Genomic DNA, 13453 nt, shown 5'->3' with positions numbered 1-13453 from the left:
TTTTTCCTGTTGTCGGCCCTTTGCACGCCGGGAAATATAGTCCAGATGCAATTTCCAGCGGATTCTGGAGCGCGGCGTGCTCTCAAAGCATGGAGGGAGTTGTAGTTGAAGGGACTTCTCGGGAAGGTTCCGGGTGACGCCTTCTGGTCCGGGGGCGGGCGAACCTAGAGCTACTTGGCTTTGCTGGGAAGGCAGTGGTAACCGGGAGACGGCTCTGGGGAGGCCTCCCTGGAAGACCGCGGCGGGGGAGGGGACTCGAGGTAGGGGTTCCCTCTGGGAGCCAGTCTGCTATGCTGCTGGGAACGTGACCGCTGTGGGACTGAGGTGGGACCTGAGTGGACGCAGCCTACGAGCTTCTCATCTTTCTTGGGCCTAATTTCCTGCAGCCAGCTAGGCCTCATCAGAAAGGCCTCCTTTCCTTGCGGCCCTCCAGCTTTGAAGCCGGGAGATGGCCTCCCCGAATTCCCCACTGGAGCCAAAGGTAAGTAGCTATTTCCGGGGGACCCAGTTATCGCCCCATTATCCTGGTTAGGCTACATCACCACGCCTCACCCCAATGCCCGACTCCCCTCTCTCTGCAAGCACCCCAACGCCATCCGGCGCCGGTGCTTTGGGCTGCTGTTTACTTACACATTGTCTGCTGGCTCCTTTTTTCAAGTGCAGCTTGATTAATGACCTGGGAAAAACTAGGTGTGCTCCAGGATAGCTTTCTCACTTGTGACTTTTTCCAGGTAAGGCACCGTGTTTTTACCTTTCCTTGTGTGTTCTGCGTCTGGCACTATGCCTGGACCCACAGAAGATGCTTAGATAACCTAATGAAATGAAATTTTATAGGGTCACAAGTCAGTGCAAATAGAGAACTGGAGCAGAGCAGTGAGGTAATGAAGCTTGGAGAGGTCTTGGGGCAGTTTACTAAAATTAAAATATTAGTGTATAATTACTAAGCCAGAGAACCCTTATACTTACGCCCTTCTCTTACAAGGACAAAGCTCCAGCCCAGTTACCCTCTACTCTGAGGTGCCTGCCTGTTAAGTCAGTTCCCAGAATTGGGCACCTTTTTGCACTCTTAGTTATGTACCATCTAGTGTACTTGGCCATGGTAATTGCTTGCTTCTGCCACTTTCAGTGATAGACCCGTCCTTGAGACAACAGGAACCTGACTACAGAAATACACTATTTCAGGGGTTGCTGACATTTGAGGATGTGGCTGTGTTTTTTACCCAGGAGGAGTGGGATTATTTGGACCCAGCTCAGAGAAGCCTCTATAAAGATGTCATGATGGAGAATTATGGAAACCTGGTCTCATTGGGTAAGAATCTGTTCTTTTTCTAAAATATCTGAGAAAGTGTTAGAAATTACATTCAGAATGCTTAGACCAGTACTTTACCAGAACTGCTTTGTTCCAAAGTTCTGATCCTTTCAGCCACTAATCCTATGATTCTTTTATCTCTCACTTTTTTTATAGTGACCAAAATGTAAATCTTTCTGGCTTCCTGTCTTTGAAATCTTGTTCCCATATTGCTCTGTACTTTCTCTTTGTTCATCCTCCCACTGCTTTCCTCCCACCCTTTCACTGTGCCTTCTGGAGCCCCTGTTCCTCTTCACACAGTGTTCCTTACCCTCCTGGCCTTCACTGAAACTTGGCACTTTCCCAGTGACACCACTTCTCTTGCAGACCTTCAAGTGGGGGCTACTTATTCTCCCACATCCTCCTTCTTCCTCATCCTTTGTTTCAGGGCTGGAAGGGAAAAATTTTTCCAGCTTTTCAGTGCTGTTCCCAAAGATCAGTTTATTCAGCTCATTTTTACCTTGGTTTTGTCAACTTTTTCTTGGGTCCTTGACACACAAGCTTATCACCCATTTCACACACTTCTCTGCTTAACCCATACAATCAGTCAGTACTTGAACCTCAGTGAATATTGATGGTTTTGAGTTCAGGGATCCTGTTTTCTGTGTTTAGTTACTTTTATCACTTAACTTTCCATCTAAACCTATTCTTTGTTCATGTATTTCTTGTCTCTTGATGTGTTTGTTTTTTCTGTGGGATATCAATACTCTCCTGACTTTACCAGCCTGGTCTCCTACCTTGACATTATCCTGTAACCATTTTTTTAAAATCAATGTTAGTTATAATGTCTGCCATTTTTACTCTCTTGAGTTGCAGGGGAAAAAAGTACTCTTAAAAAGATTGATGCCCCGTATATGCTGCGCTGTATATGCATGGCTTCTTAAAATTCTACTCATATTTGAGTTTGTGCCTCAGTAGTTTTGTTTTGTTTTGTTTTGTTTTTGTTCCTGATATGTTTGTTCTCCTGTTCCTTTTAGTGACTATTTCACAAACTTAGGGTTTTCTGTTACTCTGTGTACCTTGGCTTCTGGTCACAGAGAAGAGAGTCCACTAAGCATGAACTCTCAAACTGCTGTGACCCTCATTGTCACAGTTATAGGTCCTCCCATGCTTTGTCTTCTTCAGAAATTTAATCAGTGATCTTTTGTTCCCTAATAGCCCCAATCTCTGTTCCTTCTTTCTTAGTGCTGATGATATGTTCATGGCTTTTCTAGTTGGAGAAAAAGAAAAAACTTCCTCCTTGGAGCCAGTCTCACTTGCTGCTCTCTATAACTAGCTATTTGTTCTCTTCACAGCCAAATTTTGTTAGAGTGATTAATGTGTGTGCTGTGCTGCTGTACCCTCCATTATCTCTGTGCCCTTTGTTTTGCCTCCAACACTCCCATTAAATTGTTCAACAGTGATATGTAATATCCTCATCATTGAATACATAAAACCCTTTTTGTACTTTGAGTCAATTGTTTTATTTGAAACTATTGCTTCCTTTCCTTTGGCTTACATTCTCAGACTTCCTCTCAGTCTATACTCATCTACATTCAGTTTGTCAGTTACCACTGTGTACCAAATCGCTCAATCTAAAAAAGGTAATGTACAGTCTAAGTGCTTAGATTCAAATCCTAATTGTACATATGTTACTTATCTCTGTTCCTCAGTTTCTTATAAAATGAAAATAATAATAGCACATACCCTTAAAGTTTTGTAAGTATTAATCAGATTAACATATATGTAAAGTATTTAGGACATTGACTACCATGTAATAAGCATAGTGTTAAGGACTGATTGTTATCCTCTGTTGAACTACAAATTCTAAAGATGAGTAAATTCTTCTTAGTCATCTTCTTTTGAAGACCACATAAGTAATTTATACCTGAAGAGTCTAAAAAATGTATTACATTCTCAAGGGTCTTCCCTTCAGAGTTAAGTACTCCTTTTTCTTCTACTACCGTGTATATATAGTATTTCCATAGTTCATCACACTGTTCAGTAGTCATTCTATATGGGTTCTTTCTCCACCACACTGATCAGCTTAAGGACTACAATTTGTATCATTTTCATTTGATTTCTCCAGCACTTATCACAGAGTTGGCCATGTATCATGTGCTTTTTAAATATTTGTGTGACTGAGTAGGTAAATTTGAGACTTACCTACTGGCCCTTGGTTACTAGCATCTTTTTAATTCATTCTATCTACTATCACCAAAGTGCTTAGAACTTCTAACAGTTGAAATAGCTTAAAGACAAAAACTTTAATTTCTTATAGGAGGACTTATTTCCCAAATACAACTTTGTCCTCGCTTTCTGTCTCTGATTTGTTGAGTATCACTTTAATCTTTTCTATCAATCGCTACTTCTTGTTTTTTCAGATTTCTCATTGTGTCCTGGAGTCACTGCCACCATCCATACATATGGTGTCCTGAGTGACAGAACCAGGCGGACACTTAGCTCTGCCTGTCTCTGGTACTACAACATATGAGTACTGTATGGATAAAGGGTTGGCAATGAGCCTGTCTGTGATTTTGTACTTTTAGGTGTTCGCACGCTCTCACTTGCTCGCTCTCTCTCTGTCTCTCTCTCTCTCTCTTTTTCCAACTCAAGCTTTCCATTATTTATTATTTTTTCTTCCACATTCCGTTTTTATTCTCCTTAGTAGACCCGCCTCCATCACCTTGATGAAAACTCCCCTAAACAGGTCACTGTTACTCTACTGATGCAGTCCAGCATTCTTCTATTTCACCTTGCTATTTTTTAAGAAAATTCCCTTCAGCTTTATAATTCTGCCTCTTCGTTCATATGTTTCCTTTCCATGTTGCTTTTTCTCTGAAGAAACCCAAAGTATAAAGAGCAAAATAAAAGATGACATACTGGGAGCAGGAAGATAGATTTTTCTCAGAGGGAAAGAGGATCAGGTGATGGGGAGGATGAAAAAAGGAATTAAAATGTGTTATGTGCATGAACCAACTCCACACAAGTAATGTAAACATGTTCTGCAAACATGTACAAAAAGGGCTAGGGATCAAGATGAGTAGAGGGAAGGGAAAGGAGACAAAACAGAAGAAGATGTATCATGTACATGTACCAGCTCCTCATAAGGAGTGTAAACATTATGTACAGCACATATGTACTGATAAAGAAAATGATCAGAAAAAATGTAATAGCTGCATGATGACACACAGTTGATTACTTGATCTCTATTTTTTGACTTTTAATTTCAGTAACTACTCTTTGCATAAGTCACATTAGACCTTTAATCACATTGGATTTTGACAACTGGGAATTGCTGAACCTACAAGACCTTGAACTCATTATTTTCCTTCTTTCATTATATTCTTTCCAGTTATTTGTTAAACTCATTCAATTAATAATTATCAAGCACTGTGCTAGACTTTAGAAATACTAGTTCCTCCCATAGCCTCGTTCTGTCAAGCAGGAGCACTGATCACTTTATGCTCTATTAGATAGTAAGGTTGGCAAATAGGCCCCATTAAGCAAATCTAACCCACAGCTTGTTTTTGTAAATCAGATTTTATTGAAATATAGACATGCTCTTTCATTATGCATTGTTTAGGATTACTTTCATGCTGTATCAGCAGGGACCTTGTAACTTAAAACAGTGAAGGATATTTATTGTCTGATCCTTTACAAAAAAGTATGCCAGTTCTTGTCTTGTCCTTAAGTTCATCCATTTCCATGTTACCATCTTCTTACCTTCTTTCTTCTTCCCTCAGCTACCATATTATTAGAACTGTTTAAAAATTATTAAGCTACCGTAAGCCAACAAGGGTATTATTATAAGGACATTGCGATAATTTATAAAATATGTAAACAAATTGTAGCTGAACTTAGAAAACAGCGTCAACCAGAAACTGAATCAAATGATGTTAGTCATGTTAGGCTGCTATAATGAGATACTATAGAATAGGTGGGTGACTTAAACAAGTAATTTTTCTCTCTTAGCTCTAGAGGCTGGTAAATCCACGATAAAGGATCTTGTAGACCCAGTTGCTGCTGAGGGTTTTCTTTATGACTTGCAGGTAGCTTTCTCACTGTGTTGGGGAGGAACAGAGACCATACTTTTCTCTTTCTTATACGGACACTGTAGTATCATCATGCAGCTTCAACTTCATGACTTCATCTAAATCTAGTTACCTACCAAAGGTCCCACCTTCAGGTACCATCACACTCGGGCTTGGGGCTTAGAGCTTCAAAATACTTAAAGGGAGAACACAACATTAGTGTATATAGCATTCTCTTTTGCTTTGTTTCTTTCTCATTGGCAAACTAGTTTTTCCGCCTTATGCCCACCTACTTGTGTCATTTTCGTTTTTGAGTTGATTGGTTACAGGTCCAACCACACTCAGATTAACTAGCTATTTAAACTTCATTTTCCAAATTCCTGAAGAGTGGCCCATCTTGAGTTAGTTGCTTACTGTAGATAAATTAGGTATGACCAGAGTGTGGGACTGTACGTAATTATGACCTGTAATCACCAAGCCCAGATCTAATAGTCATTTCAAGGCTGCTTTGTGTAGAAGCCCACACTCACTTTCTTCATCTGTGTATCCTATGGATGTATGCATTTCTGTGCCAGTATCATTATTTAATGTACTTTAGCAAAATGCTACATATTATGGGTTATGCTCATTATTCTTTTTCAGGATGTACTAACCAATTGTCTATATTCTGGCTGTTGAAATTGAGATTTTGTGAGGTTTTTAATTGGTCCCTATGATTTTTAATGCAATGTTATTCACTCCATAGGTTAGTTTTAAAAGAATTCATAACATTAAATTTCTTGAGCCACTTGGTTGATTCTGTTTAACTGTCCTTTGCTTTCAAAAAATTTTTTGATTGCTTTCTTTATTTCTTCATTTTTTACTTATTTTTTGAGATTGGATCTTCTTTGTTGCCCAGGCTGACCTCAAACTCCTGGGCTCAAGTAATGCTGAAGTGACCTTCCCTGCCTCCACTTCCTGAGTAGCTGGGATTACAGGCATGTACCAACATGCTTCATTAGATCTGCGTATTTCTTATGGTTATTCATCATTCCTAGATTTTATATCTTTTGTTGTATTATGAAGAATGCATATATATTTTTATAACATTTACTATCTAGTTTTCTTGGTAGTAAAAACTAATTTTTTAATATAATATAATTTCATTTGACTCAGGAAGTTAGATAGATACTCATATTGTCTTATTTCTTTGAGTTAAACCTCCAAAATAGTATTCACTGGGTAAGTACAGAAACTTTTCTTTTTATAAGGAATTAATACCCAAAGAAAGAGACAAACACATAAATAGTTTTAAAGTGAAGTATAATAATGGTATGTAGTGCAACTTCTTTCTGTGTAGAGTTGCAGGCAGTAACATGAAAACTGGTAATAAAAAGCAGAACATTTAGACCTGCCTGGTAGCCTTAGAGACTTTGCAGAGCATGTATTGCTGTACTGAATTTTAAAGAACCAAGGATTTTCCCAGTAAACAGTGCCGAGGGACACTTCATATAGAGATACGCAAAGGTAAAACATGAAAGTGTTACTAACACTAACAGCTTATCTACATGGAATATGGTAGAGGAAGCAAGAAGTTGAGTTTAAGTTTAGTCCATGTTATGAAGAGTTCTGAAAACAATAATTAAAAGCTTATGTTTGATCTTAAAGCTGAATCTTCCAAGTGGTGACGTGAATACAATTCCATACTTCAAACATCCCTCTGGAGTCACTAAATCAAACATAATTTCAGTATAGCTTAAAGACCAGGGCCAAAGATAATTAGATGAGTGCATGGTTGTGACATTTAAAAAGTGAAAGTAAAAACAAGTGAAAGTATGTTCTGCAAAAAAATCTGTTACTTTGTTAACTAACAATAAAAAAGGGAGAAATCCAAGACTTTAGGGTAATGGTGCCTCGTAAGAGATGATTATCCGTGAGGAAATATACTAAGTAATTGGTGATGTCCAAGTTCACTGCCAACCATTTATGAGGGGTCTAACTAGTGATAGCTAGAGCATTTAAATGTAGAACAAGTAAGGAAATGAAACAGAGCAGTAACTAGGTAAAATAGATTTTCTGTCAGAGGCTGAAAAATAAATTAGGGGAATTAGGAAGACAGGAGAGAGCTGAAAGAATGTAATAACATAGAAAACAGAAATAGGATCGTAGAAATGAAGAGTTATACAGTGCCAAATAAAATACCTATTGTATTTAATGTTTAGAAGACATTTTTGATTTTGATGAGAAATTTCCCTATGTGTTACAAATTTCGTAGTAACTTACAGAATAGACTAAGAAGAGGTTGAGCATGACTATCTTTTTTCCTCAGGTATTGGTTTTCAACAAGAAAGGAATTTCAGGTTCTAGATACAGGTGAATGTATTTGTATGTTGGTAGGAAGATGTTAATGGAAAGTATAGATTAAAAAATTAAGAGAAAATAAGGAATTTCAGGTTCTAGATACAGGCGAATGTATTTGTATGATGGTAGGAAGATGTTAATGGAAAGTATAGATTAAAATAAGAGAAAATAATTGAACAACTGCTCAGAGGTGAATGGAATCAAGAGAGGATGGATGGATTAGATTTGGATAGGATGGCAAATATTTTCATGTATTACTGCAGGTAATTTTACAACTGAAAGGCAGAAACTTGAGGGAGTTTTTTCATTCCTTTTTTTTTTTTTGGTTATGTGACAGGAAACAGTCTACTGAAAATGGATTTGAGAAGGAATACTGTAAGAAGCCTGAGAAGAAATCAAAAGTTCTAATATTTGATAAGGGAGTAAGAGAAATAGTGGCTTTTGTTTTGTTTTGTTTTTCTTTTTAGTAAAATAGCTTAATAACTGGCTTGACATAAGTTATGAAAAATTCACACATGACTGCAGTAAAAAAGTCTGAGCAATACTAAAGGACCTTGAGAAAAAAAGAACTTGTTTAGAGTCAAGTAGGAATTTTGTAGTAATTGAATCTTCTAGTTGAATTATCAAACAGGCAGTGCAAGCTGGAAAATCAGGAAATAAGTCAGAGAAATGCTTTAAAAATATACATATATATATATATATATATATATATATATATATATTTTTTTTTTTTTTTTTTTTTTTTTTTTTTTTTGTGGAGGACATTAGCCAGGTGACCACTTCAGGAAGGTGAAACATGAAGCATGGATAGCTGCAGTGCCAGGCTGACCATGCTTCGTGGGCTTGTAAGTGATGGAGAACTACTTGCCCAGGTAATGGCCGATCATGTCAGGCTTGATCACCAGCTGGTTGAAGGTCTTGCCATGGTAGATGCCCACCATGCTGCCTGCTGTCTCCGGCAGGATGATCATGTCCTAAAGGTGTGTCTTCACCACCTTTGGCTGCTCCATGAGTGGTGCTTCCTTTTTGGCTTTGCACAAGAGCTCCAGCAGCCAGTGCTTCCACCACAGGCCTCAGTTCAGCAGCTGCCACTGCCATGCACTGTAGAGCTCAATCAGCTGTCTGCCGTACTTGCACAAGCCACCTCCTTGCCTGTTTCCATAATGGGTCTTGTAGGCCACTCATGTATTGTACACCATTACTCTGTCTTTTTTTCAATGTGTGCAGGATTTTTTTTTCTCAAATGTAATATAAATTGTCAGTTGAAAAATGGTAGTGAATTGTGAATTGCATATCATTAGAGGGTTAAGAATCATTTGTACTTAATGAATGTGCTATGATGTATTATGAAGTCATAAGCTGCCACAGGTTGTGTTTCTTCATTTCTTTGAATTCTGATCATGTTGTTTTATACTTACTTTACTCAAAATCATAGACTGTCACTTCAACCCTTTTTTTTTTAAGCTATTTTATCTGTTTAGGAACTGCTTTTTATTGACTATGCTGTCATGTTTTCTGTACCCATTTTTTTCACTCTTTGTTTCATTGGTAAGGGCTTCGTTTGTTATCCTTGAGTCCTCATTCATTGCACAGTGCTTAGAATGCTTTTGATAGTGAATAAATTCTTATCAATGAATAAATTGTGGCTTCCCCTTGTTCTTTTTCTTTCGTCCTCCCTTGGTTCCTCTTTTATGTTCCTTTCTGTGAACTATTTGGTCTGCTCATATTCCAGTTATGCATTTTCATCTTAAATTCTCCTGAACCTGTTATTTTCTTCACGTGATATTCTTTCTTCCTTGTTACACTTGTTAATCCCACCATTTGTTTTCTTTTGTTTACCCATCTTACCTTGTGTAATATAGTATTGATTTGTCAGTCCTTCTTCCTAACACTACTTGCTCATTCTTCATTACCCCTCCAAAAAAATCCAGTTTATTTCATCAGATAACTAATATTAAGTAATAATAATATTTAGCTTGGCACAGTGGCATACAATGTTTGAGGTTGAGACATGAGGATCTTGAGCTCAGGAATTCAAGAACAAGCTTGGGCAATGTAGCAAGACCTTGAGTCTTAAAAATAATAGTAATATTTATGCAGCTTATATTCTTTGAGAGGTATTCTAAATGATTATTGTATATAAACTAATTTCTCACAATATAGTGAGTAGTAAATATTTTATAGATATAATTAATTTATTTATCTTGATTAACTTATTTTTCTGGCAGTTCTTGCCATTAAAGAGGTTGGCTGATGTTTGTATTTCAGATGTTTTGAACAGAGATAAGGATGAAGAGCCAACTGTAAAACAAGAAATTGAAGAAATTGAGGATGAAGTGGAACCACAGAGTGTTATAGTTACAAGAATCAAAAGTGAAATTGACCAAGATCCCATGGGTAGAGAAACCTTTGAACTTGTTGGTAGGTTAGATAAACAGAGAGGGATCTTCTTATGGGAAATACCACGGGAATCTTTGACCCAGGAACAGAAAGTGTTCATAGGAAACACTAACATCCGGAAGAGAACAGACACAGAAGAGAAATGCCATAAATGTGAAGAATGTGGGAAGGGTTTTGTTCGGAAGGCCCATTTCATTCAACATCAAAGGGTTCATACTGGTGAGAAGCCCTTTCAGTGCAATGAATGTGGGAAAAGCTTTAGTCGTAGTTCATTTGTTATTGAACATCAGAGAATTCACACTGGTGAGAGGCCCTATGAGTGTAATTACTGTGGAAAAACCTTTAGTGTGAGCTCTACTCTTATTAGACATCAGAGAATCCACACTGGAGAAAGGCCCTATCAGTGTAATCAGTGCAAACAGAGCTTCAGTCAGAGAAGGAGCCTTGTTAAACATCAGAGGATTCACACAGGTGAGAAACCTCATAAATGTAGTGACTGTGGGAAAGCCTTCAGTTGGAAGTCACACCTTATTGAGCATCAAAGAACTCACACTGGTGAAAAGCCCTATCATTGTACCAAATGCAAGAAAAGCTTTAGTCGAAACTCACTGCTTGTTGAACATCAGAGAATTCACACTGGGGAAAGACCCCACAAATGTGGGGAATGTGGGAAAGCCTTTAGGTTAAGTACATATCTTATACAACACCAAAAAATTCACACTGGTGAGAAACCTTTTCTTTGCGTTGAGTGTGGAAAAAGCTTCAGTCGGAGTTCATTCCTTATTGAACATCAGAGGATCCATACTGGTGAACGACCTTATCAATGCAAAGAGTGTGGGAAAAGTTTCAGTCAACTTTGCAACCTCACTCGTCATCAACGAATTCACACAGGAGACAAACCTCATAAATGTGAGGAATGTGGAAAAGCCTTCAGTAGAAGCTCAGGTCTTATTCAGCATCAAAGGATCCACACTAGGGAGAAGATTTATTCATACAGTGAAACTAAAGAAAGTTTTGATCCCAATTGCAATCTCATTATACAGCAAGAAGTCTACCCTAAGGAAAAATCTTACAAATGTGATGAATGTGGAAAAACTTTTAGTGTTAGTGCTCACCTTGTACAACATCAAAGAATCCATACTGGTGAAAAGCCCTACCTATGTACTGTTTGTGGGAAAAGCTTCAGTCGAAGCTCATTTCTTATTGAACATCAGAGAATCCACACTGGTGAGAGACCTTATCTATGCAGACAGTGTGGCAAAAGTTTTAGTCAACTTTGTAATCTTATCCGACATCAAGGTGTTCACACAGGTAATAAGCCTCATAAGTGTGAGGAATGTGGAAAGGCCTTTAGCCGAAATTCAGGTCTTATTCAGCATCAGAGAATACATACAGGAGAGAAACCTTATAAGTGTGAGAAATGTAACAAAAGTTTCAGTCAACAACGCAGCCTTGTTAACCACCAGAAGATCCATATAGAGGTCAAAACACAAGAAACTCATGAATGTGATGCTTGTGGTGAAGCATTTAATTGCCATTTTTCCCTTATTCAACATCAAAAGTTGCATACGGCATGGATGCAGTAAATGTAGAGAAATATGTTGGCTCAATTTGAGACTAGCTACCTAAGTATAATTTTAGTATGGTTAAATATGGGTTAGATTTAGTGATAAATTGTCCTTGGCCTCAAGCACATGGTTTCTAAAGATCTTGTGAATAGTACATAACTGTCCATGGGCAGTTGACTTCCAGCTGTTTTCATGATTATGGAGAAAGACTAATTTATCTAAACATCTTTCAGCAGAGAAGTTAAATCCAGGTGCAGAGCATATGAAAGTGCTCTAAAGGAGAAAGTTAAATTAGTGCAAGGGAACTCGGAGCAAGGTCAGAGATATTAGAAAACTGAAAAACTCCTCTGCCACTATCTCATGGTGGTCCTTTCAGTTCTGTGATAATGTTTGGCTATGCATGTCCAAGCCCAGTTATCAAGCATATGTAAGTTGTCAAAGTCCAGATGTCAGTGAAATTAGTATACAAAGTTTTTATTGTTAAGTCAGCTGTTTGAACATGGGAGTTAACGAAAGTTAATTCCTAGTGCTCAGATCAGTGAAATGAATGAGCCATTAACTTTCTCTATGTATACAGATTATGTGACTAATTTAGCAAAGGTGTTGCCAAGGAATCTTTGGAAGTACTCCCGCCAACGAGATGAGCCTAAAAAAAAATGTGGAATAAAATACTGTGGTGCAATCCCATATGTGAAAGATTGATAAAGATTATTCCTGCACTACCAGGAGCATGTGGAAGTGTATATATTTTGATTACCAATAATTGGAAATAAAAAGACCTGGAGTTTATGCTAGGAAGCTGAGATATTTTGGTATTACTTTGGGTTTTAAACTAGATTTTGCATGCAATTTTAAAGTATTTCAGTTCAAGGGCTTCCCTTAGTTCATGGTGGTTATAAACCTCTTAAGCATATGTTTTAATTATTAAAACCTGTTTTGTTTTTTGCTTTGTGTAAGAGTTTTTTTGTTACTGTAGTGTAAAATCAGTCCTGTCAAATACTTTGTTTAAAATTAGAATCAAGGATTTAAAGGAAGTTACAATCACTCGTGCATCTGCCTGTTCAGCATTTTCTGGACTGGTTTAAAGTCACATTAAGTCCAGGTTCTTTAGTTTCTGAATGTAGAGTTCGTAATCATTAGAACTCCATAATTCTAATTTGCTAGTAGTTTAGTAACTTTTTGGTATGCCTTAATGATTCTAAAAATCACCTTCAAACCTCCATCTTCTCGTCTCTGAATATCAGATGTTTGTGTTTGTGTACATACACATAAATGTAAAGGTTATGCATATATAAAAATATACCTATCTTTTTCCATTCCTGTACTCAGATATTCACAGTGTACAAATTTTGTTACTCAATGAAAAGAACTTGTTTTAAAGAAAAGTACTACCTGATTCAGCAAGATAATAGAGTAATTCTCAAGCCCGAGTTTCAAGTAATAATGAGATTCTTAGACTTGTTCTCAATCGATCATGGCTTTTTTTTTGTTTTGTTTTGTTTCGTTTTTGTCTTTTTCATTATTCTTGGTACCGGGGATCAAACTCACGACTGCCTGCTTGCAAGGCAGGTGCTTATGCCACTGAGCTAAATCCCCAGCCCCGATCATGTGTTTTTTTCCCTATTGTTTTCTATCTTTGTGAGACAGGGACACACACTGCTGTTCAGGCTGGCCTTGAACTCATGGCAATCCTGCCTCAGCCTCCTGCATGTGATTTGCTCTCAATATTTTAAAAAGAAGTGCAAAATATGTTTTCACTGGAAGCATGTTAATACATTTCTCTG

The 13453-nt window shown here is 37.7% G+C and overlaps 1 protein-coding gene across 4 annotated transcripts; it reads left to right on the top strand.

The window, feature by feature from the left end:
• The first annotated feature begins 114 nt into the window (after positions 1-114).
• Znf189 (zinc finger protein 189) lies at positions 115-12614 on the top strand. 4 transcript variants are annotated; one of them, XM_063224493.1, is made up of 4 exons: positions 115-260; positions 387-481; positions 1228-1309; positions 9970-12614. In XM_063224493.1, exons 2-4 carry the CDS (start codon positions 449-451, stop codon positions 11685-11687), a joined length of 1833 nt encoding a protein of 610 aa, XP_063080563.1. In that variant the 5' UTR covers positions 115-260; positions 387-448; the 3' UTR covers positions 11688-12614. The 4 variants fall into 4 exon arrangements, with proteins under 4 accessions (XP_063080563.1, XP_063080555.1, XP_063080549.1 ...); XM_063224485.1 differs by having other exon boundaries at positions 1225-1309; XM_063224479.1 differs by having other exon boundaries at positions 1183-1309.
• The last annotated feature ends 839 nt before the right edge of the window (positions 12615-13453 follow it).

Source organism: Cavia porcellus, unplaced genomic scaffold (genome assembly GCF_034190915.1).
Source record: "Cavia porcellus strain 051 isolate PalLab524CR breed Dunkin Hartley unplaced genomic scaffold, mCavPor4.1 scaffold_1, whole genome shotgun sequence".
In the NCBI taxonomy this organism is placed as follows: Eukaryota; Metazoa; Chordata; class Mammalia; order Rodentia; family Caviidae; genus Cavia; species Cavia porcellus.
Note: the sequence above shows the minus strand (reverse complement) of the source record. Positions and strands in the feature narration are given on the sequence as shown.

What these genes read in the sequence shown, in the direction of transcription:
- Znf189 (XM_063224479.1), top strand. Translation starts at nt 449, where the DNA reads ATGGCCTCCCCGAATTCCCCACTGGAGCCAAAG. An exon ending in ATTCCCCACTGGAGCCAAAG is followed by an intron (nt 482 to 1,182) that starts GTAAGTAGCTAT and finishes ACACTATTTCAG; the next exon opens with GGGTTGCTGACATTTGAGGA. An exon ending in TGGAAACCTGGTCTCATTGG is followed by an intron (nt 1,310 to 9,969) that starts GTAAGAATCTGT and finishes TTTGTATTTCAG; the next exon opens with ATGTTTTGAACAGAGATAAG.